At 36.3% G+C, this 26,218-nt stretch overlaps 1 protein-coding gene across 1 annotated transcript in view; it reads right to left on the bottom strand.

The window, feature by feature from the left end:
* The window catches only part of LOC128554724 (pre-mRNA-processing factor 17-like), a 28,182-nt gene extending 8,443 nt beyond the window's left edge, over positions 1–19,739 (bottom strand). Inside the window, exons 1-8 of the mRNA XM_053536036.1 lie at positions 19,511–19,739; positions 7,810–7,896; positions 6,920–7,049; positions 6,069–6,155; positions 4,893–5,035; positions 3,760–3,856; positions 2,472–2,686; positions 604–751 (exon numbers count right to left, since the gene is read on the bottom strand). Of these exons, the coding sequence (XP_053392011.1) occupies positions 604–751; positions 2,472–2,686; positions 3,760–3,856; positions 4,893–5,035; positions 6,069–6,155; positions 6,920–7,049; positions 7,810–7,896; positions 19,511–19,678 (1,075 nt within the window). The 5' untranslated portion in view covers positions 19,679–19,739. The remainder of the gene's footprint in view (positions 1–603; positions 752–2,471; positions 2,687–3,759; positions 3,857–4,892; positions 5,036–6,068; positions 6,156–6,919; positions 7,050–7,809; positions 7,897–19,510) is intronic.
* Between the last annotated feature and the right edge of the window lie 6,479 nt (positions 19,740–26,218).

The raw sequence follows: 26,218 nt of genomic DNA, 5'->3' as shown, positions 1-26,218 counted from the left end.
ACAATAAAATAAAGTTAATATCAGAGTGACAGAGCCTGTGAAATAAATTAGCCATGTTTATAAGAAACTGACCTCTCAATTATTTCCACCGCTGCTTCGCATTTCTGACTCTGCAGAAACATGTCGATGGAACATTACACCTCTTCCAAAATAACTCTAAAAATACTTTTATGAATTCATGGATTTCTGCATATCAATATGAAAAAGGAACTTTGCCTGTTCTAGGGATTTAACCCTTATCATGCTGGACACGATTGATTCTGCCTTTGCGACCAGTGTAGATCTGCACTGTTCGCCATTCAGTCAGTATCTTTTTGGTAAGAACCCCTTTTAACAGTTAATGGTACTGTCCAAACTGAAAGATGGACAAGTATATTATAGAAATTTAGGTGGGTAAGGGTTAATTTATTGGACTGATGCACCATAAAATCCATGAAAATTAGTCCCCCCAAAAATACTACTGGTCAGCCATTCTTTACTTTTTCAACAGTGGTCAGATTTTAAAATTTCTTTCTGAATTATGGATGATTGACCATTGGTTATCATAGAAAATCAACTTAGAATTAGGCATTCCTTCCCCTTTAAAAATCTTTATTAACTAACCTGTTTCTGTGTCCCACAGTTTACAATATCTGTCGTAGCCACAGCTCAGAAACTCTGTTCCACTGTTATTGAAGTTAATATCTCTGACAGCTTGCTTGTGTCCAAGGTATGTTCTGATACATCGCCGGTCATTATATACTTCCCAGATCTGCAATTTTATTTAAACACATTTTTATATCATTCAAATTTTGAAATAGAAATATAGCTGTGATACCATAGGAATCACACTGACTACTGAAGTCGTAGAGACTTCAAGTGATAGTGACATGATCCAGTAACATATCATGATATTATCTTTGGCATGGGTAGCTGCTCAGTGAAGTTTCTGTACAGAAACACAGACTATCTGTACTATCGCTGAATGAACTAAATCTTGTGAAAGCTAACTCTTGTGAAAACTAGAATGTGTCTGTAGGACACAGGGTGTGCCCCCCACCCCTCCACTGGTACATTTGTCACAAATAAGGGGAAATAATTCAAATGTTTGCAGTCTTAATGGGGTATAGCCTAAACAAACATTTTATGAAAAGGATTCATTATTCTAGGCCATATACTTCTTGAGCTATGAGCATCACAAACAAAAATTCCACTATTTTGGCTATTTCAAGGGCCATAACTCTGTAATAAGCGCTAAGATTCTCAAGAAGAATGCCAAGTGTGCAAGGTAACATTATGATAAAGACTCTAGTAAGGTTTCATGAATTTACATCAAATACTTTTTCAGCTAGGCACATAATTAGGTGAAAATGTGCATTTTTTTACTATTTCAGGGGCCATAACTTTAAAAATAGGGGGTGGAGCCAGCCAAAAAATAAGAGGTGTGCAAGTTTATATCATGATAAAGACTCATGCAAGTTTTCATCCATTTATATCATATACTTTTTGAGCTAGGTGCATCACAAGGTGAAAATGTGCATTTTTGACTATTTCAGGGGCCATAACTCTGAAAATAGGGGGCAGAGGCAGACAAAAAATAGGAGGTGTGCAAGTTCATATCATGATAAAGACTCATGCAATGTTTAATCAATTTATATGTAATACTTTTTGAGTTAGGCGCGTCACAAGGTGAAAATGTGCATTTTTGACTATTTCAGGGGCCATAACTCTGGAAATAGGGGGCGGAGCCAGACGAAAAATAGGAGGTGCGCAAGTTCATATCATGATAAAAACTCATGCAAGGTTTCATCAATTTATATCAAATACTTTTTGAGCTAGGCAGGTCACGAACTTCGGACGGACGGACGCACGGACAAGACCAAATCTATATGCCCCCACCACTCATGGGGGGGCACAAAAAAAACTTAATCCATGGCATGACTTGTACAACAGAAGACAGTACAGTGTCAAAGGATTACATGTAAGGCTTCCATCACCATTTATCAAATAAGGAACTTTATTCAAGAAAGGAATTAATTCTTTCGGAGTTCATGCCAAATGAAAGACACTCGGAATAACTTCATCAAATCCATGAACTCTGTTAGCGATTCATGGTTTATTTCCTGATCATTTTCTGTTGTTCATTTTGCATTTAGTCTGAAAACAATAATTTCCTGTCTTTTACAATATATTTGCTTGTCATTTGTTAGCAAGGCTTTTTTAATTTTTTTTCTAAATTGCACATATTTTTTTATTCAACATTAAAATCTGCTTCCCCGTTAGTTCAACAAAAGAACAACTGCAACATCATCTAAAGAACGTTCTTCTTTAGGCATTGTCAAAACAAGGGCATATTATTATGTAGCAACATAATGGTAATTGATGTTGAAGGAAAACGAACATCACAATATTCAGTGGAACAAACAGGGAGAATGAGAAATATACAAATTATGCACTAAGCTGTCATCAATACTTCTCATGAATTAGATTACCTTTATTTTGCTGTCCATACTAGCAGATAATAATAAATGAGCAGACTTTGGGTACCATCTGATCTGAGCAAGACCTTTTGTGTGTCCCGCCCATGTATGTATGAGTTTCTTCGGTATAAAACATTTCTCTGGTGGGAAGTCTGACTTGAGATTGACTCCAACATCCTGTGGTATGTGTAGGAAGGAACGACCCTGGTAATCATACGCATCTTTGACTGAAAATAATCAATACTGGCATAATAACTTAATGAAGATTTTTTTGTACAAAACAAAGGCAAATACACGAAACTTACAAGCCAGAAAAATAAAGAAACGATACCAGCAAACCTGTTACTGTTTGTAATAATAGATCTACACGGGTTTTCCTACAGTTCAATAATTATGTTGTGTTCTTTATAGTGTAATTTACCCTATGGTGAAATGCCATCACTAATTTAACAAGAGCACCACCTACGGATGCCATTGCTCGTCTGCAAGTGCTGGTCAGTATGTAAGAAAAGTGTTATAGTTCAGAATTTATAGTTCAGAATTTCGAAGTACAAAAAGGGCCATAATTCTAACAAAATGCAGGTTAGAGTTATGGTTCTTGGCCTATATAGTCATCTAATGATGATAAACAAGTGCTCAAAGTTTCAAAGCTGTAGCTCATATAGTTTTTAAGAAAAGGTGGACCTAAACAAAAATTTTAACCAAGAAACTCAAATTTTCTAAGTACAAAAAGGGCCATAATTTTGACAAAATGCATATCAGAGTTATGGTTTTTGGCCTACTAAGTCATCTAATAATGACAAACAAGTGTGCAAAATTTCAAAGCTGTAGCTCTTATGGTTTTTGAGAAAAGGTGGACATAAACAGAAGTTTTAACCAATGCTGACAATCAAGTGACGACAATACCTCGTAGATTTTTTTCCAAAAATCAGACGAGCTAAAACTTAGTTGGATTTTATGGCAAATCAACACAAGAAAGTGAATATTGCCAGGAATGTGTAAAGGATTTATGATTCAAGCCTAAAGAAGAAATAATATACAAGGTGATAAACCAGGCATAACTTACCGAGTTTCAAATATTGCTGTTAGCCATTTCAAACACAGAACAATATCTTATACACAGAAGTTAAAAGTTAAAATCAGAAGGTAAATTTTCAGGAAGTTGTAAATGAACTTATAGAGTACAGACTCACATACACTAAGAAAAATATCTTACAATCAGTAACATTAGATCTTTACTGTATCAAAACTTTGAACGTTATTCTGATAGTTACAATAACACAATTCTATAAATACTCACTGTGTAATGTAGTTTTCTCCTCGGCAGATTTTTCTTCCGCTTGTTTTCCTGTTTTTGCTCGTTTGGCTAAAATCTCATCTAGCTCAGCCTTCTCTTCCTGTAAGAAGCAAATCAAGCATGGAGAAAATATCATGAATCTGAAATTCACACACTTACCTTAACACTCAACAAGAGCTGTCGGAGGACAGCAACGCTCGACTATTCAACAGCCTTGTCGATTGAATGAATACGAAAGTCGAAAAAGGGACATAATTTAGTAAAAAAGTAAAATAGGGTTATGGAACCTGCATAGTGCTTATCAGCTCATGACAGTGGACAAGTGTGTGAAGTTTCAATCCATTCCCATTAGTGGGTACTAAGATACCAGCTTACATAATAGGAATTTAACCAAAAACTCCTAAGTCGAAAAAGGGGCATAATTTTGTAAAATGCGAAGTTGAGTTATTGACCCTTTGCACTGCATGTCATATCATGACAGTGAACAAGTGTGTGCAATTTCAATCCTTTCCTATTAGTGGATACTGAGATACCAGCTTACATACAAAAACTTAACCAAAAATTTCTATGTTGAAAAAGGGGCATTAATTTGAAAAAAAGCAAAATAAAGTTATGGGACCTGCTTTGTGCATGTCAGATCATGACAGTGAACAAGTGTGTGAAGTTTCAATCCATTCCAATTAGTGAGTACTCAGATACCAGCTTACATACAAAACCTTAACCAAAAATTTCAAAGTCGAAAAAGGGGCATAATTTTGTAAAAAAGCATAATAGAGTTATGGAACCTGTGCAATGTAGGTCAGTTTATCACAGTGAATAAGTGTGTGAAGTTTCAATCCATTCCCACAAGTGGTTGCTGAGATACCAGCTTACATACAAAAACTTAACGAAATCGGGATGCGGACGCCGACGCATGGGCGAGTCCTATAGCTCTACTATTCTATGAATAGTCGAGCTAAAAATGGCATCAGACAAGAGGTCTACTCCACTGATAATATAACTGCTGAAAAAACTTCACCCTAAAGCAAAATCCCTTATATTTTATACAAGAAAGAATTCAATTTCAAATGATTTGGTAAAAGAAAAACAAAACTGTAAGCTGACTAGTTATAACTAGCTGTTGTCAATATACTAACCTCATTTGGTTTCATCACCGTTTTTTCATCCACAAATTTGCCCCATGGTCCTATAAAACCCTCAATATCTGAGGGATTATCGTTTCGAAGTCTTTTTCTTTTATCCTCTTCTCGTTTCTTTACTTTTTCAAAGGCTGTCAAACCTGTTTTAATAACCATATTTTTTACTTAAATGTACAAAGCTTATAAAACAAGTGACGGAGTACTGCAGTGGCATACATAAGTTCCCTACTGATGAAAATGTTCTTTTACTAATCTTCAATACTGATTTTTGACCAACAACCATAGGTCATGTGCATGACGTCTAACCATGGGGAACATTTTTGTGTAGTGATAAAAAATCCTTCAATACAATTCGAAGTAATGTAGCAGAAACAAATTTTACTTGACCTTGAACACTAACCTTGATCTTTGACCTATAAGCATATGTTATGTACGTGCATAATCTACATATTGCCCTTTATTCACATACATGTACCAAGTTATCTGAACCTAGCTTGAATACTTTTTGAGCTATCCCAGGATCAAGATTTGCAAACAGATAGACATAGGGCATTCCTATAGTCCCCTTTGGCGTTCTACTGGTAGGTGACTGAAAACATCCAGTGATTATTATGCCTATGACTTAGCTGTGGAATTTCAGTGTTTTCTAAGGGAAGGCAAGGGAAGTTTTGTCCAGAATACAAACTGTATAATGTACAAAACTTAATCTCCAGTAACAAAGTTAGTCTAACATATTACATAGTTATTAATTGCATTCAGATCACAAATGCCTATGAACAAATAGAGAGGCAGAAATTTCATATTAACGCTTACCCTGCTACAGTTCTATTATGAACTTAAGTTCTATAACTTGTCCATCTTTCAATTTGGACAGTACCATTTACTGTTAAAAAGGGGTGCTTATCAAAAAGATATTCAGTCTGACTGAATAGGCAACAGTGCAGACAATGTTTAGACTGCATGGATGTGCGGGCTGATCTTGGTCTGCACTGGTCGCAAAGGTATCGCTGCCAGCAGGCTAAAGGTTAAGCAAGTGCAAATAATAGGCTTCTTAACCAAAATGTTAATGTTAAGAGATTCTCTCAAAGTAATTTTGTCCTTAAGTATATAGAATGTATAGTTATACAAAAATTGCTGCTAATTGTAAAACAGTATATTTCAAGTATAACAAACCTTTATTTTCTTCCAATGCTTCTTTACTGCCCAGAATTGTTTCCTCGGAGGGTGCCTGTGAATCAACTGTTGGATCTATTGCATAACCTGCATGATACATCAATAAACAGGCTATTGTTAATGAGTACTAAAACCATTCATTACAACAAGTCTCTTTACTTCTATTAACATCTGTCAGTCAAAAAAAAGATATTTTTTAAGCCAATTTCAAAATTACTGTGATAATTATTTCAATCAACTGAAAACTAGAGATGCTTTTGAGAAAAGCGCATGTCTCCCACAACAGCCTTGTTTGTCTGGATTGTTTAGACGAATGGTTCCTATGAAAAATGTCTAGTTTCTCTAGATGGTCTAGACGAGTGGATACATAGATGGTCTAGACGAGTGGATCCAATCAGTAATTCAAGGGCCATAATTCAGAAGTGCCTAGGCGAATTTGGCTAGTTATCGAACTTGGCCGAGGTCTTATGGTCAAACACATTTTGTTCAAGTTTGGTGAAGATCGGATGAGAAATGTTCGACTTAGAGTGCGGACAAGCTTTGTGACAGACAGACAGACAGACACACACACACACACAGACTGGAGTAAATCAATATGTCTCCCACACCACTGTGTGGTGGGAGACATAATTATTATAGTTTTAACAGAAGAGCTTCAACACAATTTACAACAGAGAGTACTATGAATTGTGCGAAAAGATATCAATTTAAACACATCTATAAATCAAAATATGTAACAATACTCCTTTACTGCTGAAATGCTGCAAATGTCGGATGATTAAAGCTGTTTCAGGTTTAGAATTATTATTGAATCTTCTATGTTGCCATGGCAACTAAGTTGCTATACTTACCATAACTATGAAATGTTCTTCTCTGATTTTCAAATGTAAAGTTGCTGACATGTGCATCCTCTACATAACCTGCCAGACTGTTTCTTGTTGCAGAAAATTGCTGTGTTTTATATGGATTGGTCGGTCCAACCTAGAGATCAGAAATGTATTAATATGGTAACTTTGATTAGTTAAAGAGTGAAAACAAATTGTCGGTTCTATTTCAAAAAACAAGAACAACATAAAAAATGCTTCTAAATGTTTAACCTTTCTGTTACTTATGCATAAATATTTGAAAGTGCACAGTGAGAAATCAGTATAGAAAGAGTGTGTTAAACACATTCGACATCAAAAGACTCAGGACAGTTTATCAACAATAAATACTGCAACAATAATTTACAGAAACTCTGTAATGGTTCCTTTTAACTAAATTGTGCATCAAAGTTTTTTACAAGAAAAAATATTATATTCAGTACAACTTGCAATAAGAGACCACCTAAGGGAAGGGCAAAAGGTGGTCCCTTGACACACCTGGTCTCTTAACCCTTACCCTGCTAAATTTCTTTCATGGATTGGTCCATCATTCAATTTGGGCAATACCATTTATTATTCGAAGGGGTGTTTACCGAAAATCTACTGACTGAACGGCGAACAGTGCAGATCATGATCAGACTGCACGGATGTGCAGGCTGATCTTGGTCTGCACTGGTCGCAAAGGCAGAATCACTTGCCGCCAGCAGGCTAAGGGTTAATACATAATTATTTGTTCTTTAACAATACAAAAAGGAAATGAAAAGGTCACAGGTCTCTTAATGCAAGTGGTCTCTTGATAGACTTGGTCTCTTGAGCAAGTTCGACTGTATATCAACAATTTGTTATAAATAAAATATAAACAAGAACATTTTACGTACCTGTGGTGCGTATAACTCATCATACTTTGGATTATATTTCACTTCTCTTGTCTTAGGATCTAAATGTCTTAAACCACTGGTGTCTTCCTACAATTGATAAAAGGTATTCAGATCTAATTGCAGCCCTATTTTAACATACAACAATATAGCGTTGGCCTCATTTGAAAAGGACGGACCTGCACTTTTGCCAAAATTCTTTTAATTCATTTTCGAAAAGGTAAAGTGTTCCCACTTCTTTTGTGAAGATACAATAGCCAATCGCGAAGGTCAAAAGTTTTCACGTGAGGAAAGGACGTATAATAAATTTCATCAACATGCGAAAAAGATGTATTTGCAATGAAAACGCCATTTTGCTTAAATTACATAGTTTTGAGTGCTTGTTAAAATAAAATGCAATAAATGAAGCTTTTTGGAATTCTTTTAAATCATATTCATGCAGCAGAAAGGTGTAGTTTTTAAGCTAGTTTTTGCATATACATCTTTCTGATGCTAATTTTTTCAAATTGTATACTTCTATTTGCAGATACGCTGTTTTCGGATTTTTGTTTTTTGTGTCTCCTGAAAAACTGGCATTTTGCAGGACTGGTACGTCCTTTTCAACTGAGGCCGATGATAGATACCGGTAGGTTTCTTGTAGTCATACTTTATTCATTTTATTCATCATTATTTAATTTGGATTAACTTTACCATGTGTATGTACCATCCTTGCACAGACATGATATACAAATTAAAAGTAAATACCAAGCTAAACAATTTTGTTCTTGCTTGTCTTATGTTGAATTCACAGAATGAGAAATAATCATAGGCCTATCATTTTCTTACATTTATTCTATAATTTTCAATATTTGTTAACAGTAGTATCTTTCTGCAGCCATCTAAGACTTGGTTATTTCAGTAGGAAGAGGACTGGAATTATGAAGTTTTAATCAGATACATATATGTATAGGTGTTTCTGAGATACAGCTTGATATTTAGTTGCATGTAAAACTTTAACAAACTTATTTAAGTCTGAAACGGCCATAATTTATAATAAATTCAACCAAGAATTATTGTACAGGGTTTGTTCAGTAGATATACTAACTGGAAAGCATTGTGTGAAGTTTCATTCTTACATACAGCTGTTACAGGGATACAGCGTGATAGTTAGTTGCATACAAAACTGTAACAGAATATTTCTAAGGGCCATAATTTGTATTAAATTCTATCAAGAGTTATCAAACTTGGCTATGTCCGAAAACTTGATGACTAGGAGGCCTTGTTTACAGTTTTAATCCAATATATGCAATGGTTACAGAGATATGACCTTGCACAGAAAACTTAAATTGAAGTGTGATGCCAATGCCTGGCCGGAAGTGACCAATAACAGCGCTCACCATTCTTCAAACAGTTGAGCTAAAAAACTATTTTTATCATTAATCAAACAGTTCAAAGAACATAGCCTCCTCATATTCAAACCTTACAACAGTATATGTATGGATGCGTACACTATGAAAATATACACAAAACAAGCAAATTTAGTGAATTTATATCCCTTACCGAATAAGTTGTTTTGTGAATGAGCAGAGTATATTTTGAAAGATATTTTATTTCCAGATATACACAAGTTATGTACAAAAGGACTGTACAATGGTTTGTTGGTTCTTCTTTTTTATAAACTCAAGAGGAAAAACTCTGCTCTATAGTGATCTGTATGTTTCATGAAAATCCATCAATGGATTACTTTGTTTTCTGGGAATATATGAAGTTCATTACAATTAAAAGGCACTAACTGCAGTTACTGAAGAGATTCTGATGAAAGATATGCAAGCATCACCATCCTATAGTGAGCCAAATTTGTATTAAATTTCATGAAGATCAATCAATGAATTACTTTGTTATGTGGGAATTTATGGATTGTAAAATAGTTAAAGGGCAATAACTCTGGTTAATGAAGAGATCCTGACGAAACTGCTTGTGCACCACTGCCCTGTAGTGATCTATATTTGTGTAAAGTTTCATGAAGATCAATCAACTAAATACAGTCAAAAATCCCTATTTTTTACCAAATAATGGGGAAAAACTCTTACTAGGTAACAAGGGACTCATAATTTTCAAATCTATGTGTCCCAAGAGGAAACTATGGGTCCCATCTTAACAAAGAAAATTCTGCAACTGACAAACACTGTCAAAACATTTAAGTACTGTAACAGTTAAACAGATTGCCTTATCTATAGAATATGGTACAACAGTGTTACTGTCACATCCACTTATTCTCTGTAAGATAATCAATGAATATCCTTACTTTTATAAGTTTGTTACACAAATTCACCAAGAGGGTCATCATGACCCTGGATCGCTCACCTGAGTAATATGAGCTAAATGTATCGAATGTTAAACTGATGCTACAATATTAAGATAGTAGGTCAGTAGGTCACATTCATGGTCACTGAAATTCAGTTTTAAGATCGGTGTGCAAAACTGTATATGTCATTCAAATTTCAAGGCTGTATCTTAAACAAGAGGGCCAAGATGGCCCTAGATCGCTCACCTGAGAAACACACCATAACAGTGTAAGCACGTTTGACCTAGTGATTTCATGGAAACAAATATTCTGGCCAATTTTCATTAGGATTGGACCAAAAATGTGGTCTCTTGAGTTTAAACAAGTATTTTCTTTGATATGACCTAGTTTTTGACCCCAGATGACCCATTATCAAACTTGACCTAGATTTCATCAAGGCAATCATTCTGACCAAATTTCATGAAGATCAATTGAAAAATACAGCCTCTATCTCATACACAAGGTTTTTCTTTGATTTGACCTAGTGACCTTCTTTACTTGGCCTAGATTTCATCAAGGTAATCATTCTGACCAAATTTCATGAAGATCAGTTGAAAAATACAGCCTCTATCGCATACACAAGCTAAATGTTGACAGATGACAGACAGACGACAGACAGACGGCAGACAGACAGACGCGGGACATCGAACGATCACAATGCTCAGGTGAGCTAAAAAGTAAAGACATCATGTGGAAAATAAACTTTTCGTAATTTTCAAACTTGCTTTAATTTTCAATCCTGTCTTGCATACAAAGATTAAATCAAAACCAGTAAGTCATTACTACTTAGTCAAAAAACCTACGATCCTTGTGAGATTTCCGAAATATTACTGTAGGCTTACTTATTTTAGCGGTGTACTAATAACAGCGCCTTTAGCGCTATTGCACATGCGCTAATTCATGTCCGCGCATTAATTTGTCCAAGCATTTTCATGTACATTTTCATTCGATGATGTTTTCTTCGAACTTTTGCAAATAAATACTCTTGAGAGTTTGCACTAGTTACACTGCTTGCTAATATTTTAAGGTTCGTATGGTATTCCTGTTTATTGTTCATATTATTATTTTAAATATATGATCATGCAAAATAAAATATTTAAGCTTGTAGTTTGTGTTTTTTCTCATTTGATCAAGTTGTTATCGATTTCCGTATCACCTTCGGGCATGTCCGTTGTTGCAGTCGCTCATTTACGGAAAGGTGTGAACGTTTGTATTAAGACACAATGCATGTAGGACAAAGGGGATTCATTGATTAAAATGTGTGACAATCTCGTTTTATTTCAGCAATTATAACTAGTATAGAGTTTTTAGCTAACGGATTTTTTCGATTGCGTCCATTAGACCTGTAAGGCGCCACTCTGTCATGACTGATTCTTTTTGGAATGACAAATGAAAACTGAATTTTATTAGACTTTAATCAATCATCAGATATTTACTAGTAGTAACTAGTATTCACAATACGTTCACTGACCAATTATCGCATTTTCGAGAGATTTACGGTGTAACACTAAAGTAAATAATTTCAAATCAATCATACTTTCTTTAGCCCGCTAACAGTGATAAAAGCTGATGTCATAATCAGTATAACGTATTATTACAGCAGAAACACATTACATAAAAATTGCCGACGGTTAAGTTTATTTCCGAAAATCTTCGTGAATCTCCGAGAGCCTCATCTCGGACTGCGCTAAAATTAGAAATTAGCGGTCTCGCGAGAGCGCTAATTCACGTCCACGCATTAATTAGATATTTCACCAAAAATTGCGTTTGCGCTAAATTTTTGCCGCGCTAATAAATGTACGCCTACAGTAATGCTGCATTGAAGTCAATCTTCTGTAACTTTACCATCACCAGTTTATGTTGCTTTTCAAACAATCTTGACCTCGATTAAGTTAGTTCTGGCTACCATTGCTTAACTGACCCTGTTTTTATTTTCTGATGGTTGCTTCCGTAACAGCATAATTATAAACATCTCTGAGCTGAATTTTTTTAGCTACGATTAAGTGAGAATCCTAGTTTTTGTACTGAAAAACCTCTCTCACAACCAGCAGTGTGGACAGCTGATGTGAGAGCAAGCTCAGCCAGGTTTAACAGATTTGGAAAAGATTCCCTATGATATGCATACATTAAACACCATAGGTTTATCAAAAAGTCTCTTGGATAATTTTATTTCAGCAAGAACAACATTAATTTTTATCTTTGAAAGAGCTAATTTTCTTCACTTTTTCATAACTTTCAGGAACGGTAGAGCTGCTCATAGACACTTTGAATGACCCTGATTAAAAACAGACAGGATTTTGCAATCAATTACTGTTTTATGATACTTTAATTGGGAATAATAGATGAAAATTTGTCGTTTTTAGCATGGCGGCGAAGCTACATGTAGCCTTTTATGGAAGAGATGATTGAAAACGGTCAATTAAACGATAATTAATTTAAAAGGTTGTAATCATTTAAAATGTAGGTTGATTATCGCAATAAAACTTGTTGCTTATTAATTATCAGCTGATGTTTGTCTCTGAAAATGCAAGCCAACACTTCATGAGGGTAACAGTAAGATTTAAGACGACAAATCAACATGGAAAGTTTTATTTTTCTATAGGTTAAAGGTCAGTAATTCAAATCCTTCTTTGTTTCATATAAAAAACGACAACTTCATATCGTCTTTACGTATCTTTAGAGAACATCACTTTTTCCTACACCTATTTTTCATGAAAGTTCTATCACAAATTAACGAAAAAATGAAAAGAAAATAGGGGGTTATGTAGTTCCTAGTGAAATGCCAGTCAGTTGTGGTCTGCTACCCTAAAAATGGCGCATATTTACTCTCGTCCGCGCAATAAACACCTACTTCCGGTTTCGATCTGCAAAACTTGCCATGTGGGGTGTATGAACATGAAAACCGTCTCATTTCATGCAGAATGTCTTCTAGTAGTGAGAAACGGTGATTAAAGCACTCGTTCTACACGAATTTGCGCAAAAAATGGGAAAATTAGGATCTATTTATTATGGACTTCTTTCGACTACACCACGGAAGCACATTTTCGACCGAATTACTGACCTTATTCCTATAAGAAATGTTTCTTTTCAAATATCACATAATTTTCATTTCTATTTTCAAGAAAGATGTAATACCAAACATATTGCCAAGTTTCATTGTGAAATTTCGAGATTTTAGAGAAATATAGACATTTAATAGAAGCCACCCCCTACCAATTTACTGGGCTAAATTTTGGCCCTATGGCCCTTTTATTGTATATTTTGGTAAAAGTTTCACTCGTTTGCATTATTTTTCACTTGGATTCTGAAATATCATTCATTCCGTCATGAATAAGACCCAAAAGGATGCATTTTGTGCATTTTCTGACATTCTGGAGACAAAATACTGGCTTTTTAATCCCAGAAATCGCTGCTGAATAGGCGCATCTTCTCAAAATATGGTCAAAATTCAAAATTTTTCAAATTTCACTATTATTTTGCATTGAAAACACCCTTTTATATCATAAACAACCGATCTATGACTATTAAGACTAATTGCGATGTGTTTCGAGAAAGTCTTATTTCAGCTCTTATAGGTTAAAGGTCAGTAATTCAAATCCTTCTTTGTTTCATATAAAAAACGACAACTTCATATTGTCTTTACGTACTTTAGAGAACATCACTTTTTCCTACACCTATTTTTCATGAAAGTTCTATCACAAATTAACGAAAAAATGAAAAGAAAATAGGGGGTTATGTAGTTCCTAGTGAAATGCCAGTCAGTTGTGGTCTGCTACCCTAAAAATGGCGCATATTTACTCTTGTCCGCGCAATAAACACCTACTTCCGGTTTCGATCTGCAAAACTTGCCATGTGGGGTGTATGAACATGAAAACCATCTCATTTCATGCAGAATGTCTTCTAGTAGTGAGAAACGGTGATTAAAGCACTCGTTCTACACGAATTTGCGCAAAAAATGGGAAAATTAGGATCTATTTATTATGGACTTCTTTCGACTACACCACGGAAGCACATTTTCGACCGAATTACTGACCTTATTCCTATAACTAGTGTTTTGGGCATGCGAAAGCGAAAGTAGAATGCGACATAAAAAGTACATGCTGTGAAATTTGCTAGATTAGATCGTCTGCCACTATTTTTATCATTCCCTCGTTGCTCGGAAGTTTCTGCGATAAATACACAAAATATAACTGATTATGAATCTGTTTTTCCATCCAGTCATACAGTATTCAGTTATATAAACATAAGTGTTGATGCCTATGGTTCATTGTGAGTAATAACTCAAAATTTCGGCTTACTTGACGCTTGCGACCGTGCACTTTCAACTTAAATTTCGGCCTTATAAAAACGTTTTGACAAATTATTAAAATAGGATTTATCATTCACGAAAATCCAAAGTAAGTAGCAAATTTATTACCGATCGAAAAAAAATGTTTTAATTTAAACTGGATGTGAAATGTCAATTGCTAGAAGAAAATGGTTACTTGTTGAGGTTTTTTCTGCTGAAATTATCGATATATTTTCCACAATTAGTTACTTTGTCTTCCGACTTTGGAGCTTGTTTCACCAACTTCATCCGAGCTGAATGCATGTAATGTTTTATTGTCGGCAATTAGCGCCTTCTAAACATGTCAACTGATCTGGATAACGGTTTACATTTACAGACGGTCTCTATCAAACACGATGCTTTCACACTAGTCTCATACTTCAAACACTGCAGGCAGTTTTTACAAGGCTGACAATCAAGAGTTATTAAACCGCTTTGATTAGTTTCGGGGCGGAGCTAATCACGTCATTCACGTGAAGTTACATCACGGTGTATTGATTTTGTCGTCCTTTGAAAATATCGGAAGTCCTTGGTACGCCTCTGACTTTGTGTATTGGGGTACGGATCATAATTTTTGGCGTATTTTAAGCCGGGACGCCGCTTAATGGAAGCCAGCGTTCGACACTAACGGTGTCCCGGGATCCCGAGGACACCAAAAATCCGCAAGGGATCCTAAAGTTCACAATTTCGGTGTTCCGTCGGGACTCTTGATTTTCAGATAAAATATGATTCTAAACAATGAAATTCCCCAGTCTTGTTCGCTCAAACATCGGTCTTTTGCTAAGCCAGGGCGTTCAGTTGACCCGAGGTCCCGGATTTTGACCTGCGAAAATCGAGAAAAACTCGTATTTTACCCGCATAAATTACGGCACGTGCGTCGGCTTGACTCGCGGAAATTTACTTAGATGCGTTCCAAGTTCGATAGTTCTGCCCCCTGTCAATCAAAATCCCAGTGAATTTCAATATTGTTCGCCGGCACAAGCGGAAATATGGCAGTAGGCGGAGCGTCGTATGTTAATTAGCTACCGACAGATGTCAGTCACGCCACGCGCCAAATGACATGTGCTTATCTCGCGGTTTGTATTTAGTACAATATGCCTTGTCATTATCAAAGGTGTTTATTGATCAATGTTTACAAGTTAATTGATAAACAATGCAGCCTTAGATTATCGTGTTTGTACCATTATTTTGTGTGCTCGATAAGATTACATGAGCCGGTCGGCCGTTACGGTCTATAACAAATTTATTATCATTGCCGAGGCTTTGTTTGGGCAAAACAAATTAAATAAGAAGAAATTATACGTGGTATGATGAGAAAATAAAGTTAAAACAGTTATCTTTTCAAGAACTTTAACTGTTACTTTTGTTTTTCGTATTTGTCACTCGTTTTCTAGACCGACATTTTCGAACATTTTTATCATTTCTTACAAGATTTTTCTAGTACAAACTAAAATAAAAAGCCAATAAAACGTCTGCATTTACGAAAAATATGATCACTGTTGCCAAAGCAGCTCTTATTTAGAAGAATTTGCTGATAATAAAAGCATGCAAACACTAAACCCCACCCATTTTTAGGCAATGTGCAAAATAAAACAACTAAAATATGAAATGTTTAAGAAAATCTGTTATGACCAATGTACTAGTTTTAGATAAAGTCTGTGGGAGTTGCATTAATAAGGCCTAAAAAATCTTTGTATCTGGTAACGTGCTCAAAAAATTAGGGTAGGTAGGTCGGAACATTTTTTTTTTTTTTTTTTTTTTTTATTTAAGGGAGACTTTTAGGATTTTTTTTTTTATGTCAAAAAAATTATTACAAATAAGGGGGTTATAAGGGGGAATGAACTAGGCGGCATACATTTAGACGAACTACAACAAATGGCAGAGGAGTGCGATGGTAGTGAAGATGAGGGGGAAGAGGACTTGGACAGAAATGACATTATTCTTTTACAGCAAAAGTCATACAAGCTATTGTTGTCATTGATGTAAAATGGAAATAAAGTGGAAATAAAATACATGTAGTACTGTAAACAGTTGTGTTTGTTGGATTTTAGTTTTTTCATGTTCTTACCACATTTTGTTATCAGGGACTCCTAATTTTCAGCAGGGATTCCTAAATTTCCCAGCAGGTATTCCTTCGGGACACCTGGCAAAAAAGTTAGTGTCGAACGCTGGAAGCCCTGCCCATATATATCAAATGCACAGGTTGTACTGGAGCTAAAAATTGGGTATCATTATATTCTGCATATTGCAGAAATTCCATTAATTTTGCCTTAATGGCTTGCCATACTTTCATTTCTAAGAAATGTCCTAAATATAGAAACAACATGGCTTCCGGTTTGGTGACGTCATCAGCAATCTGTCAGACGATATTTTCACTAAAAATTACAGATGATAAACACTGTTTACAGGAAATATTGTGCAATACTGAAGAGCGGCTTCCGGTTTACTCTACTAATTATGTCAACATCCTGTAGGCAGGGCTAACACAAGTCTCACGAGAAAACTGTTTACACCAGTATCATGGAAGCCCCGGTACCATGAGAAAGGAATATATATTTCAGGCCTCGCATTATTCATTAGAAAATCGATCGCAAATCATTAGGTGCGCGAACAACGATTACTCTAGGATACTAAATACCGGATCAGGGATTTCCTGGACGCAGGTTTTCTGCGTCCCTGACGCGCTTTTACTGCTTTGAACTCGCATTTTTTAGTGCCTCTGCGTCCACTGGACCCGCAAAATCGGTCACGAAACTCCTTTGCATTGAAGCCTCCTTTGCGCAGATACCCATGTAAAATGCGCAGTTTTTTACCACCGGGACTATCCCCAAATCGTGGGTGCTCATTATACACAGGTATAGACGATTTTCCAACTTCAAAACAAGTTTTGTTACCGATGTTCGCCATTTTGGTAAAGGGAAACTACTCTCCACGCTAACTGTCACTGCTAAAATCTAAGATTGCCGTTACGTTCCGTAAAAAAATCGAATGGTTTATTTTTCTTTTAAACAAAATTAATTTCATACAAATTTAAAGTATTTTGATGAAAAAATATTAATAAATCACAAAAATTATGATACTATTTAAGGATCGAGCTTTTATCTTTAACCGAGATCAAACTGTGAACAACATAATTGACACGAGGTGACACGTTAATTGCCGGTAATTACTGGCTATTTGATCATAACAAAAAGACTATCACACCTTTTGTTATCAGTCGGAATTGAGAAGCTCATGCTATTTTGAAAGATACCATTCCGAAATACTGAATCAGCTGCTATCTAAATTAAAAAGATACAAGTTCAGGCCCTTCCCCAGAAATTTTCTAAGGCACTAGGGTAAAGTCTGTATGGCGGGATAAGGGGTGGGTGCGGGAGGGGTATCCCGTCCCGTGTACGTTTTTTTTTTTGAAAAATCGAACCCAAATGGTGCTTTTTTAAGTATACCATATGCAAAAAAAACACAACAACATGTATTTCATTACTTCTACATTTTCACATAATGATATAACTATCAATATATCATATAGCGTTATTTCTAGAGCTCAAAAAGGACAGGGTGCTGCCAAAAAGGGACAAAGTGCTGTCCGAAAGGGGCAGGGTGCTCTTTTCGACCTGAAAGTTATCATAGCAGTAGTTGCATTTCTAGATGTCTATAGTTAATATGTATTCCATTTATCTTTATTGCACACTTAGAGGAAATGTCACAGAATAAATTTAAGCGGTAAATCTTCCCAAAACCAGTAACAAAGTTTACAAAGGCTTTTTACTTACTTTATAGTTTAGGTTAAACCATTCAAGCCTTTCTCTTAAAAAATGTCACCAAGAATGTCAACTTATTCATATGAATATGAAATAGTGGAGGGCCTTAATATATTAGCTTAATCTTGAAACCAAGATCATGCTGTAAACAACATAGTTAAAGGCCTGTTTCAGGTCACATTGTAAACTAATAATTATCAAAAGTCATGCTGTATTGATCAGGTCTTTCATCAATATTTCATTAACAGAAAAGTGCTATTACAGTCAGGTTAAAGTTTACTAAAACGCATATCCTAAATATACTATCCGGATACTGGTACACTTTCGGAATGTTGTCTGAAAGTAGTTTTTACTCAGTTACATGACCTACTAGGGTAAACCAGAGATAGTTCCTCAAATTTTGATGTTTCTCATCGTAAAAAATACACCGACTGTCAGCTTTTTTGGCAAGAAATATGGAAAAATTGCATACGACATCGGGAGTAATAACGACTCGTGAACGGACATTCTAAACGTACTTTTACTTTCGATATTCATTAAAATTTGTGCATTTTCTAGTTTAAATTACAGTAGAATCAAACTGCATTGATATATACTTGTTATTATACTAAACAACGGTCTAATTTAAATTTTGCGCGAAGAAATCTAGGGCACTTTTCACGAGCTTGGTAATCAGCTGGCCGCTTACGCAAGTTCCATACTATTTATCAATTAATTTTAACACTTCATTGATTCTCATTACCTGTGTGCACTCGCCGTGACGTAATTTGCTGATCAAAAAGATCGTCGAGGCATGTCAACAGGGAAATTACATATTCACTACACATGAGGTATCTCACGGGGATGAAATTGCTTACTGATTTAAGACGCCGCGCTAATAATTGAGGCACCGCGCGGGTTATTTAAGCGCTGCGGGAAGCTGTATTTCGTGTTTTAAGCGCCGCGGTAGCGCGGCGCCTTATGAGGCTGGGGAAGGGCCTGAAGTTCATTCGGTTTTAGGGTAAATTTTTATAGTAATAATGTCCATTTTCAAGATCAATAATTTGTGGACCCCCAAAAACTATTAGGGACCCTTAAATTAGCAGCCATGGGAGTCCATGGACTCCCAAATAAAAAACCCGAGGGAAAACCCTGCCGGATTATCTTTCGATTGACGGATTATAGAAGCTGTTGACACCGGTAAAAATATAGGGTCGGTCGGGTTACCTGAACCACACAGTTTTTTTTATTTAGCCTTCATTAGATCGATACAATGGAGTTCCAAGCTACCCCCATGAAATCATTTTTTCTCACCGTTGGGACAACCACAGGTGTCGAGTTCAATGCTATCGTTTTCGAAACTGAGTTAGTTTTGTCCACTGGCTTCAGGTGAGAAAATAGATCGGCTGCAGCATTATTGTCACTGTCAGATGTGTTGCTTTTCTCGCTGGTATCACTGTCATATGAAAGTATAGCTTCCATTTGGTTTCTCGGTTTCTCCTTAGATCGTTAGTTCGTTTTTTGTTCTCTGTAGGTAGAAGCTCAAACGCTTCGAATTATGGTTCCCGGTTACGCTAGACTGGTCCATTTTGAATGGGAACCAATATTGGACAGGGAACCAGATTACCGGTTACGCTAGACTGGTCCCCTGCGAACTTTAATAATTGGAAGCCATTTTGAATGGGAACCAATATGATTTAATAACGACTACCCTAACCATCCGGCCACAAAGACTAAGACTGAGATGTAATCATTTAACTGTATCCACTATCCAGCAGACTTTTTTATATTTCAATTTGCTGAAAATTAGAGATTAAGTGTTTTGTAACAGGGATAACTCCTAAATTGAAATCATTGCTGTTTCCTTGTTTTAGACTCACTCAGCAAAGTTTGACAGTTGTGATGTAGTTAATGCGTTAATGTGCAAAAATAGATGATGTTATATACTACTCAAGGTTCAAGCAAAGCACATTATACTCTGACTCTGATGCTGGACTGATTTAAGTAACCAGTTGTATTTTAGACCAGCCAGTGTATCTTACCTAAAAAAAACTTGTTTAAATAAATATTAATTAAGATTCTTCAAAAAATGGTTGACATATTTATTCTCTGACATTTTTTTCTGATGACACACTGTACATCAAAAATCTGGCAACAAAGTTGGATGGCATCCAATGACACCCCTGACTTGATCAGATAATACTTAATACTTTGAACTTTTATGTCACTGTATTAAGGGGGACCAGAAACCATGGATATACATTATTAAACATAATTGATAATTATGTATATAATTATATGTATTTTCGGTGAATTGAAATTTCTCTACACTACACGCAGCCACAGGAAAACACTGCAGCAATTACAAGGCAGAGACTGAAGCACTCATGAAGGCCGTCTCAATGATTGAAGACTCGGCAGAAGAAAGCTCCTCAGTCGTCTTTCTCACAGATGCACTCTCTGTCATGGAAGCTCTGATCAACAATAAAGCTCCGCAGCTAGCCAGGAGAATGCAGAGCTTGAGTATAACCTGCAAAGTAGCACTTCAGTGGATTTCATCCCATTGTATACTTGCAGGCAATGAAGAGGCAGACAAACTGGCTAAGCTAGGAGCTCAGTCAGAACAATCAACAGAACCTGTGAGTTACAAGGAGAAAGTCACCATCATCAAGGCACTAACGAGACAATGCATTATCAATTATTGAAACAAGCTTGTGCAAACTTGTTTCCGAAGTTAGCATTGTATTAAATTGTACAACATTTGACAACAAGGATCAGTTCTTTTTACAGACTTAATAGTCATTTTATTTTTGTTGTTGATAACTGCTTTGTCTATATTGAAATGGCTATTTCATGGGGACACGAAATGGAATTCAACTTTTCAAGATTAAAACCAGGGCTTTTTCTGGCCATTTTGGGAAAAAGGCCCCTGTGCTTTTTGGGAATTTTCGACTCGCGAATACTGCCATATTGGGAAATATATGTATCGGTTAAACATCCAAATTAGGAAAGTATTTCCATGAAAATCAGTCTTTTTTTTTTTCCTTATGTATATTCCTGTGATTTCTACTGCTAATATTCATAAAAGGAAACTGCTTTATATTTCAAATTCAATAAAATCTACAATACTATGGTTGCACCACTATAATTTGCAACAAAATACATGTACCTAGGTCTAAAAAATTGGGAATTTTTGAACAGCTATTGGGAAAAAATATGCAGATTTGCCATTGGGAATGGGGCCGAATTTCGGCCCCGTGGGACACGCTGAAAAAGCCCTGAAAACGATGGTATTTATCGGCTTGTTAGAAATTAATTACACAACTACAAAATCCATGAAAACTAGAAAATGCTTTTGTAAAAAAGCGCATGTCTCCCCCAATGCAAAGTCCTATAGGCAAGAAGTCAATAGGGGTCAGGAGCGAAAGTCAAAGAGACACTGATGGTTGACTGCAATAGGGATCATCTACTTGGCATGTCCAGTCATCCCGCTGAATTTCAACACTCTTGGCCTAGTGGTTCTCAAGTCACTGTTCAGGCTCCTGTTACCTTGACCTTTGATCAAGTGACCTCAAAATAAATAGGGGTCATCTACTCTGCATGTCCAATCATCCTATTAAGTTTCAACATTGTAGGTCAAGTGGTTCTCAAGTTATATCCAAAAAATGATTTTACATGAACAGGCCCCTGTGACCTTGACCTTTAATAGACTGACCCAAAAATCAATAGGGGTCATCTACTCTGCATGTTCAATCATCCTATGAAGTTTCAACATTCTGGGTCAAGTGGTTCTCTAGTTATTGATCAGAACTGTTTATCAATGTTCAGGCCTCTGTGACCTTGACCTTTAACGGAGTGACCCCAAAAACAATAGGGGTCATTTACTCTGCATGAACAATCATCCTATGAAGTTTCAACATTCTGGGTCGAGAGGTTCTCAAGTTATTGATTGGAAATGGTTTTCCATGTTCAGGCCCCTGTGGCCTTGACCTTTAACAGAGTGACCCTAAAATCGTTAGGGGTCATCTACTCTGCATGACCAATCATCCTATGAAGTTTCATCATTCTGGGTCAAGTGGTTCTCAAGTTACTGGCCGGAAATGGTTTTCAATGTTCAGGCCCCTGTGACCTTGACCTTTCACAGAGTGACCCTAAAATCGTTACGGGTCATCTACTCTGCATGACCAATCATCCTATTAAGTTTCAACATTCTGGGTCAAGTGGTTCTCAAGTTAATGACCGGAAATGGTTTTCAATGTTCAGGCCCCTGTGACCTTGACCTTTAATGGAGTGACCCCAAAATCGATAGGGGTCATCAACTTTGCATGTACAATCATCCTATGAAGTTTCAACATTCTGGGTCAAGTGGTTCTCTAGTTATTGATCGGAAATGGTTTTCCATGTTCAGGCCCCTGTGACCTTGACCTTTGATGGAGTGACCCCAAAATCAATAGGGGTCATCTACTCTTCATGAACAATCATCCTATGAAGTTTCAACATTCTGGGTCAAGTGGTTCTCTAGTTATTGATCGGAAATGGTTACGGGTCATCTACTCTGCATGACCAATCATCCTATTAAGTTTCAACATTCTGGGTCAAGTGGTTCTCAAGTTAATGACCGGAAATGGTTTTCAATGTTCAGGCCCCTGTGACCTTGACCTTTAATGGAGTGACCCCAAAATCGATAGGGGTCATCAACTTTGCATGTACAATCATCCTATGAAGTTTCAACATTCTGGGTCAAGTGGTTCTCTAGTTATTGATCGGAAATGGTTTTCCATGTTCAGGCCCCTGTGACCTTGACCTTTGATGGAGTGACCCCAAAATCAATAGGGGTCATCTACTCTTCATGAACAATCATCCTATGAAGTTTCAACATTCTGGGTCAAGTGGTTCTCTAGTTATTGATCGGAAATGGTTTTCAATGTTCAGGCCCCTGTGACCTTGACCTTTGACTGAGTGACCCCAAAAACAATAGGGGTCGTCTACTCCAGCAGCCCTACAACCCTATGAAGGTTCTAGGTCAAATGGTTCTCCAGTTATTGCTCGGAAATGAAGTGTGACGGACGGAAGGACGGACGGACAGGGCAAAAACAATATGTCTCCTGGGGGAGACATAATTAGTCCCCCACAAGTATTTATGACTTTGCAGTGTTTTTCGGCCATTTTTCTGCATAAGTTAACAGGTCCTAGAGCTGTCAGTCAATTTATTTTCAATTAATATCTTGTCAGGGATAAAAAAATGAAAATTTAGTTGGAAAATGAAATGTTCATTGATATGAATAGTTGTATGCATGAAAATAAAAAAAAAATACTCATTTTGCTCTTAAAATTTAAAACTGCATCTTTTAGTCAGGCTAGAGAACTGCTTTGCACATGTATTTATATACTAATGATGTTTATGTGCATATAAAGTTATGTCAATGTGCATAGGGCTTCTTGCTAGGACTTGAACCTAGAATTCTTACAAAAGTAAGTGTGTTTCTTTACACTACAAGAAGTGATCCCTTGCTTAGCAACAGACTCAGAGACATTTATTTAAATACAAAATATTGCATATGTATGTTATCCTTCAGAAACAGACACATTTACTATAAATTAAAACTTTATTCTATAACAGTAATTGGATTTTGGACTGTTGGAGGTCAAATAATCTTAGAACGAAACGAATGGAATATTTCGATGGTTAGAGAAACTGATGAAAACGCTGAATGCCAATCAAAGAGAATGTTTTAGAAGTAATTATTGACAAATGAATTCGGCTGAGCATAAAGATTACCACGGGTTTCCACCAGAAATGAACCAATTCTTAATTTTTTTCTTTACCCGTTTCCATTTTGTCCACACGGTCCGCCATTTTTTCTCGAACTGCAATAAATTTCGGATACAACAAACCGCCTCCGGGGGCAGTTTGATCGGTTTGACAAACCGGTTAGCGGTTTTTGAAAACAAATGACACAAACCTTTTCGAGATCAAAACCAGTTTTACAAAACAAATCGAAAGTTTGGCAAACCGGTTTGAAACCGAACTGAGTTTGTTACAAACAAAAGCACCCTTAGGTGGCAGGGGAGTGCAAATTTGCGAATTCCACATTGACGTGTGGGTACCAGTGTTGAAATATCCATAGAAATCTCGTTTTTGCTTATTTTTCTTTGAAACTACTATGGACCATTGCAGATACTATAGACTACATAAAAACGCCTCTCCGGTCCTATGCACATGTCGCTTTCCACGCCAGATGTAGTGAAAATCAGCCACAGCACCCAAATTTTATAGACCAAAAATAGCCTAACCGGGCCTCACTTTGAACTATGCCGTTCAACCATTTCTATTTTTAAATCCAATTTCGTAGCATATATGTATAGTACGAACATAGATGCATACCCAGGTGATGTGGAATGTGTCTCCCAACCACCACTTTATTTCCCTAATTTTCACTTGAAAAAAAGTGGATGGATGACAGCCGTGCGTCTGGCCGACTTTTTGTTCTGATATTTATGTTTTAGCCTCAACCGGAAGTACGGAGCTAGGAATTTTAAAACACCCGTCGTGTAGAATCATTAACCGTTTCACATTCCCCAGATATATTAAAGAATTAATAATGATAAATAACCAGTAAGATAGATATGCCTTTATATCTACCCTGTCCAGTGAGTGTTTATACAGAAAATCGAAGGGGCCAAACTACGAAACCGCTCCCCTGCCACCTTGGCTTATGGTATGAAGGTATTAAATGCATCCGCTACTATTTTCTATATAAAATTAACAACTTATAACATATTTTTATCAAGATTTCTAGCCTTTCACTTCCTGCGAGACTACCCTTGTCTCGAAGGTCTGTCTTTAGGCAATCAAAATATACCCAAAAAATATGGGGTTGACCATAATGCAGTGGAACCATGGTCACGTGACTGAGACACGTGATGAAAAACGTTAATATTGCGTAGGTAGACATCAGGAATACCTACTTTCACTTTCATTTTACAAGGCAGCTTCCAATCAACTTTTGAAGCATATAACGTAGCTTAAAATCATCTGCGGGCATTCCTTTTTACAATCAAGCATAAATAAAGCTTATATCTGGCATGAAAATGGCCTTTACTAGGCGGGAAAATTGCACTATATATTGATATGGACTACATTCGAGTGGACCACGGAGGCATATCCGGCTAATTGCCCCCTTCATGCCTATAAGAAATACCAAAGTTTTCAAAATCGTTCTGTTGCAGTCAATTATTGTACGTTAGTCAATTGTCAACAATTTTGCCAACTTTCAGTTTGAAAGAATGGCTACTGTTGGAATTATGCCCCATTCAGACAGACAGTCCACACATGCAAAAAACGTGTCAGGGGCATAGATAATGCCAATTTTTCATTAAATATAGTATCATACGGCCTTACTTATCTTATTTCTATTATTCGTTTGCAAGAAACAGCTGGAAGTACACGAAAAATAATCGATTTCTGTCATTCTTACCTATAATGGTGTCGCTGATGCAAAGCTGAGATGTGGGGAAGCACCTTAAAAATCAGAATTTTGCCTACTTTCCGAAAAAATCTCAAATTTGCCCAAAATATGCAAATAATATGCCACGTTAGTCTTAAAATGGTGCTTATTGCTCAATTCTGATCAGAAAGTACCAGTTTTACATCGGTTAAAGCAATTTTCACGAAGTGCGAATTTTTCATTATAAGAAATACCAAAGTTTTCAAAATCGTTCTGTTGCAGTCAATTATTGTACGTTAGTCAATTGTCAACAATTTTGCCAACTTTCAGTTTGAAAGAATGGCTACTGTTGGAATTATGCCCCATTCAGACAGACAGTCCACACATGCAAAAAACGTGTCAGGGGCATAGATAATGCCAATTTTTCATTAAATATAGTATCATACGGCCTTACTTATCTTATTTCTATTATTCGTTTGCAAGAAACAGCTGGAAGTACACGAAAAATAATCGATTTCTGTCATTCTTACCTATAATGGTGTCGCTGATGCAAAGCTGAGATGTGGGGAAGCAC

This window comes from Mercenaria mercenaria, unplaced genomic scaffold (genome assembly GCF_021730395.1).
Source record: "Mercenaria mercenaria strain notata unplaced genomic scaffold, MADL_Memer_1 contig_685, whole genome shotgun sequence".
In the NCBI taxonomy this organism is placed as follows: domain Eukaryota; kingdom Metazoa; phylum Mollusca; class Bivalvia; order Venerida; family Veneridae; genus Mercenaria; species Mercenaria mercenaria.
The sequence above is the reverse complement of the archived record's forward strand: the minus strand, read 5'-3'. Positions and strand labels throughout refer to the sequence as shown.